This window comes from Pygoscelis adeliae, unplaced genomic scaffold, assembly GCF_000699105.1.
Source record: "Pygoscelis adeliae isolate BGI_AS28 unplaced genomic scaffold, ASM69910v1 Scaffold410, whole genome shotgun sequence".
Lineage (NCBI taxonomy): Eukaryota > Metazoa > Chordata > Aves > Sphenisciformes > Spheniscidae > Pygoscelis > Pygoscelis adeliae.
Window position 1 is genome coordinate 1,973,452 of NW_008823913.1, and position 6,981 is coordinate 1,980,432.

Sequence of the window (6,981 nt, forward strand, 5' to 3'; positions counted from 1 at the left end):
TAGTGAGACAGGATTTCGTATGGAAGTGTCCATTTCATTCTTTTAGACATTGGTCCCTATACCTCATCCTGCAGGTTCCAGAATTTCCAAAAGGATTTCTTTGATTGTACTTAACCTATTTATTTTTTTTCTGAATTGTTCTCTTAACTATACTGAAAGACAGTTATTAAAATTTGTGAAGATCCAAGTCATTTGCTTTAAATCCTTCCTGTTTGATTTCTTTAGTAGGGCGAGTTCTTGAGTAAGTCCTTGTAGATGCTGTTTGTTTACTTGTGAGCATGGCTAGCAGATGACATTAGGTTAGGAACTTTTGCTTGGGACCCATGAGACTTAACATGAATGTGCTTCTGATTCCTGCTTTATAATGCAGATATGTAGAGTAGTGTGATGCAAGACTTTCTATGTGGTAAAAATGACATTGATGAAATAACTTAATTGTATTTCTGGATCTTTTTTTTTTTTTTTTTTCTTTAACCAGAGGAAAGAACTGAAAGGAGAGAATAACTCTTCAAATCCTGTGACTCCAGTCAAGATTCCTGATTGTCCAGTGCCTGCTGCCTTGCTGGAAGAACTGTTGAAACCATCGACAGCTGTGAGCAAGGAGCCTTTAAAAAATCTGAACAGCTGTCTCCGGCAATTAAAGTATGACCTGTTATTTTCAACCGTATTAAATAATGTTAAAAATGTTTCCAAGAAAACAGCTGCCGGCCTAAGAAAAAAAGGATTTGTACAATGAATTCTCTTCCTCTTATTGGGACTATATTTAGGACAGTAGGATGTTCTGTCATTGTAAGTGCGTGCTTATATGGTAATGAAATAGGGAAGAAGCCTTTACAGTAAACTAGACAAAATGTCCGTCCTAAATCATACACAGCAGAACAAACCAGAAACAGCTATTTCTAGTTGTTCTTGCTGGTGGAAAAGCTGGTGTTCTGTCTCTTCACAGCATAAAAAAGGCTGCTCGTGATAGGAGCCCAAGCAGTGTGTTAGTAAGAAACCTCTACAGAGGAAGTTCTTTCTGCCAAAAACATGTTTTCAGATCTTCTCTTACAAGGTCGCACATGAGATTCTGAGCAGGAAAGCTACGACTTCAGGAAGATGGGGAGTTCAGGTTATTAGGAGAGCTGAGCTGCTGTTATCACCTCAGTTGATGTTTGAGGGGAGTAAGCTTGTGATAATGTTCTGTGATCCTGTACTACCAGACTAGTCACTTTGCTAAGTTGGTGTCTGACTAAAATCATAATGTGTTTATCTAGTTATTTCTCTGTGCTGCTTTCCTCACCTCTACCTCCCGTGTTGTCTTTTATACCTGCAAGAGTAGCATGTTCATTAGGTTGCAAGTCACCAAGTGCCTTTACTGAGGAAACAGTGTTGCATCATCCCTGGTAATGAGTATGTGCAGCAAAGGAGCTGCTGCATTGTTGGCCCTTATTTTTTAATTAAGCGTATTCTATTTGTTTTGCTCTTAAACTAAAGAAAGACAATTCCTAAGCTTCCTGTAGACTTCTTTCTCTTGTATACAGCTATAGCTTAGATAGTCTTGGAGTAGGTATCAAGAATCAGAAAAGTAATTTTCTGATCTTGCATTTAGCAGTTAGCTTTCTGCTTGTTAATTTTTGCTTTTTTGTTCTCAATACTTTCAAAAGGCAAGAAATGGACAGCCTTCAGCGTCAGATGGAGGAACACACCATTACAGTACATGAATCAATGTCTTCGTGGACTCAGATTGAAGGGCAGCTAACGGACCTTACCTCCACCAGTCCTGCAACTGCATCAGACCAGCAGGAGATTCCTACTATAGATGAAAAGAAACAGAATTGTAGTGTTAGTGACAAGGAAGCTTTGACACTATAACCTCCTTATCAGTTGTCTTTCTTCCTATTGCTTTAAGTATGTAAACAAATCTTTACCAAAATTATTTATTTATTTCATTTTTAAAAATGGTGTTCAGAGTTGTGCTTTTGCCTGTAGAAGCAAAGGGCATGGTTTTGAGAAACTGGTGTAATATTAAATGCAGAACGTGCTATTCCAAGGGTTTGTTTGAAACCTTACCACAATAATTCTGTCATGTTGAGGACTGCCAAGTGGTAAATCTAGCTCATTTTGGGGTTTAGTAAGAGATTCAGATGAAGGTTTAAAATGAGGTCAAGAGGAGCATCTGGTTCCAGGTCTGTATTTGTTCAGTCTGGGTAAGTTTGTCAAGGAATGACTGTTAATTATGTAACATCTGGGGTTTGGTGTCTTGTTGTTTTTTTTTAATGGGGGGGGGGGGCAGGGGATGTTGTTTTCCCCCATCTTGGGTTGTATCCAAATCACAGGGTAAAATAAATTCTGCTCATGTTCAGCCATTTAGCAGTGGTTGAGAACTGCATATTCTGAGCATCCGCTCTCCTCCCTCCTATAATCTCTTATTCTTGAAATTCAGATTACAAATATCTGTATTTAAAGAAAAAAAAGTCATTTGAAGCCATTCCTACTTATGAAGATGACCTCTGACTTACAGCAAAAGAAACAAGACTGTAAAGACAAGCAATGCAGACCAGTATGTATCTTTGGCAGATTTGCCTGGAATGTTTTCTGAAGTATCAGTTTTTCTCTTACAGTCGCAGGCCAGTAGGGAGCTTTTGCTTCACTGCACAAACACTTCTTGCACCTTTTTAGTTCAACTTCTGAAGTAGACACCCTTGAAAAAGGTATGCGTGTAATATATATATAAAAGAAAATAATCATAATTTTCTGACTTTGAATATCTGTTTTAATATCCTTATATACTGTAAGTTAAGACTGACACGAAGGTTTTCTGTTACTGTCATTGTTTTAATGTTACATTTAAGTTCGCTGTTTTTTGACATACTGTACCAATGGCTTAGGGAAATTAGCCCCTAAAGCCAGAGCTTTTAGAAATGTAATTATTTTTACTTTAAAAGACAAAATTATAATGCCTATAAAATTACTATTTTTATTAGCTTTATCTTCTCCCACACACTTCCCCTACTTTTTGCACCCTCTATTACAAGGTGTCCACCATGAATGGAAATGTTGGTACTGTGGCAGCCCCTCTGCAGAGCACCTTGACTAGATTATTATTAAAGCAGCCCGCTTTAGATTCCTTCACCTTTGGTCCCGTTGCTCCATGTGGCTTGTAGTGCAGTGATAAGCCCACCCCCTCCTCATTCAAAAATTCAGTGTGGAGGTACTGCTTCGCCTAATGTGCTAAAGCACAAATCAAAATATACATGACATTACTTGGACAATTTAGTGGCAACTCATGTACTACCATGTTTTTGTCTTTAAAACATAAAGAAAACAGGTCAATTATATCCACTATAGTTTGGTGTTTTAAAAAAAATCTAACGAGTACAAGTAGATTAAGTGGCTGGGGAAAAAAACAAAAATCCTATCCATGTATTTTTCCGAAGAGACTGTTGCTGCTTTTGGATGGGGTTGGTTGGTCAGGGGAGGAAATGATTGCAGTTTGCTTAGCAGTAAGGCAAAAAATAAGCAACCAAATGAACAAAAAACCCAAACCCACCCATATTTATCCGAAGTCTGATTTCTCATAATTACCAATTCAAGCTCTAGTCCAGTTGAACACTTAGCACTTAAAGTGTCGATACTGACTGATTTCATGACCTTCAGCTACTGGATTTTAACTTACATTTTACTGGGATCAAAGTCAAGCGATGCTAAAAGTCAAGGTTTTGAAATTGGTGAAGGAAGAAATGCATTCGTGTGGCATTAGGTGCCCATCATACAGAATTACCAAACAATTCAAAGAAAAGTCAAAAGCTTTACAGACTAGCTTAGACATGTTACTGTCTGCGTACTGCTGCAGTGTACTTGGCAGAGTAAATGGTACTGATTATCTTGCTGCTGCCATGTTCTTGAAGTTGCCTGTGCATTAAGCTCAAAGAAGAAGAAAAAAATGCAGTATTGTTAAAGAACAAAATTAAAACTACGTAATGAATAATATATTCAGTACAATAAAGTTATCAAACATTCAGGATTTTAAATAAAATAACACTTGTGCAGTGTTAATGTTGCTGTTTATTTTAGTAAATACATTGCCTACAGTTAAGAATCCATTATGTTTTAATCTCTTAAGTTTGGCAACAGTTGTATGGATAAAGGTTTTATCTGGTATCAAAGAAGCCAGAATTGTTAGAAACAGAATGTCTCTTCTTTTTGTATCAATAATCACACCGCATTCTTGTTTTCAGTGCAGTGCTGCATTTTCTCACAAGCTCCTTCTAAAGACATCTGAGCTTGTACAATCAAGTAGTCTTACATGCGTGTTTTTCCTTTTAAAGATGAGGGAGCTGTTGTGCTCGGATTAGATTTCCACACTGACCCACCTGTGTCTCTCTGAAAGTACCTGGACACCAGGTGTTTTCATTTTATATTCACCATGTGTTTTTTCTATAAACAGAAGCACCGTGCCATTTACTTAAATGAAGGACAGACGGTGAGACTTGAGGGTCTAAATCTGGTGAGGTACTAAGTCAATTAAGTTATGGAAGTCACTAGGAAGCCTTCTAGAAGGACCACGCAGCATGTGATAAAAGCAAGGCCTTTTCTTTGAAGCTCACCAGCTATGTTTCTTAATTATCCAGAGAAATAGTTGCTGTTTTATTAAAAAGCCTCACCCTGAGGCTGAGCATGCTCACTCTACAAAGCTTCAGGTCTCTGCTGTCAGGCAATAAAACAAACTAGTTGTAGGAATGAAAATTGCCTCCCCCCTACCTGTCGCAGCACTACCAAATACATCAGAGGAAAATCTGAATAATAATCTCTTTAAGAGTTGTTTCTTTTCCTTTTTTAAGCACTGCAGTAGAATGTATTTTCCACGTCTGTTTCTTCAGTGGTTGCTACCTACTAAACTAAGTCTTGTCGGTGAAAGAGAAATGTCACTGTAATGTGAGAACGTTTCCCAAGTGATGAAAGTTGGTAAATGCTGCAGCATTACTTTTTCAGATGCCGTTGGGTTTTTGAGGACTCTTGAATAATTGTGGATTTAAAAAAAAAAAAAAAAAAAAAACGAACCAGCAAACCCAACAATGGAAAAAAATGTTAGTTACCGAGTCTCCGGTGTTGCTGAACATTGCATAATGCTCCATTCTATTGTCTTCCAGATTTCTTGGAAATATTTGTGCACTGTATTGGGATCAGCTGAGCCCCTTATCCACTTATGCAATGGGAGGATCTGATCCCATACTGTTTATTCAGGCAATATCCTAGCTGAAATCTATGAGAATTTCATGTATGTCAAGAGTAGAGTAATATCCAGAATGAAAGTTCTAGTGCTCCTATTTTTGTGGATTACTTATTCCTCCTTAGGGGAGTGAACTGCAGTGGCATGAGTGTTTTAATGTTAGCTATGACAACAATAAAGGTGCACTGGGGACAGATAGTATTATCAATATAAATCTAACTTAAAGATGACAAATTCACTACTGGTGATGCAAAAGCTTGTGATGTATGTTTTATTAACTTTGCCGGGGAAGTGTGAATAGTTGCATGTGACTTGCTGTGACCAGAGCCTTTAAGTATTTTCATGCGAAAGCAATTACAGTCCAAAGTAATTACTAATGCTCCTCAGCTGTCATCTGATCACTCTCGTCTCCTACTAACCTGTAACACTTCAGTCTTGGGCAGTAGGGCAGCCTAATTTCCAATACAGATGCACAGATTTCTAGGGGAGGGAAAGATGTTCTGGATATTGTAAATGAAATATTGTTATGTTTTATACATGACATTCAGCAATGTCTGCTTAGGATGTGTGTATAAAGATAGAAATTAATCATTTCATGTTCTTGAGTGGATAACCCAGGGGATGGAGGAGTTACGCTATGTACAATTAATGTTTATGATCATACAAAGCATGTTGATTGTAAGAATAATGTGCATAGGAATTCCTTTAAAAGTTTTGTGCAATAAACTATTTTTGGTAAAGGGCTCCATGTTGTTTCTACTTTTAAAGAGAAACTAGCATCATCTTCTCTTTGGTTTTGGACAGTAATTTTTATGTTTAGGATTCTGAACATGCTGTATAGCCACCTTTAAGGAAGAAAAAAACAACTTATTTTGAAAGACTACATTATTGTGTATTGGTTTTTCACTGATTTTTAACACATCTACAACACGTTGATTGTGTTTGTATTTCCATTACTTTTCCTTTTTTCAGTTTGCTGAACCTGCCAGGGAAGAAATGTAATGAGTGTATCTCCCTTGGCCTGAATTTGCCACCATCCGAAGTCTGAGTGTACAAAACGTACACAATGCAGAAATGTCATCCTGATTCTAAATTAGCCAGCTGCAGTGATGAGGAAATACATGACTGTACCTTGCTTGTCACATAAAACAGTGCGAGTTAAAGGGATGTTGTCAACTGCTTCTTGAAGGCCTGCCATTTTGTCCCATCATTTAAACCAGCAACTGACCGGCCGGCGTATAGTACACAGTGGCTGTACCCGTAAGGTAGGGATGTGATTACACCTGATGGGACGACTAGTTTAGATCTGTCAACGGACTTGTTTCCTTCTAATGCACTAGAGGCTTCCTTCTTCACGGTCTTCCATCTCTGCAGGCTTACCCCAGGCTACTGCAGTATTTTGAGATTAATGCTTAAGACTGACCCTTCCTTTTTTAAAGAGTACTTTCTTCCGAAGTGCTTGCGCGTCGTGTCTTCGCAAGCACCGAGGCTGCCGCTTGGAGGACAACCGAGGGTAGTTCCAGCCCCTGCCTGCCTGGTCCCGGTGCCTCGAAAACCGCCCTTGCAGCCCACTCCCAAAGCGGGAAGGGGCAAGACCCCCGCTGTTGACAGGCCAAGCTCCATCCTGCCTTTTGCTGAAGCAGCTGACGGCCCGCTGACCCCGGGTTTCCCAGGCCTCTGCCGCCCTGCCCTCGCAGCCGCTTAGCGCCAGCCCGACGGCGGCCCCGCCCGTTACCTGACAACTGACCTCCGGGAACCACAGCCCCGGA

The 6,981-nt window shown here is 39.2% G+C and overlaps 1 protein-coding gene across 2 annotated transcripts in view; it reads left to right on the plus strand.

Moving 5' to 3' along the window:
* Nucleotides 1-5,954, plus strand: part of GOLGA3 (golgin A3) — a 29,324-nt gene extending 23,370 nt beyond the window's left edge. For both annotated transcript variants that reach the window (XM_009318425.1, XM_009318433.1), the window contains exons 22-23: nt 479-642; nt 1,647-5,954. In XM_009318425.1, the coding sequence (XP_009316700.1) occupies nt 479-642; nt 1,647-1,854 (372 nt within the window). In that variant the 3' untranslated portion in view covers nt 1,855-5,954. The remainder of the gene's footprint in view (nt 1-478; nt 643-1,646) is intronic.
* Nucleotides 5,955-6,981: the final 1,027 nt, after the last annotated feature.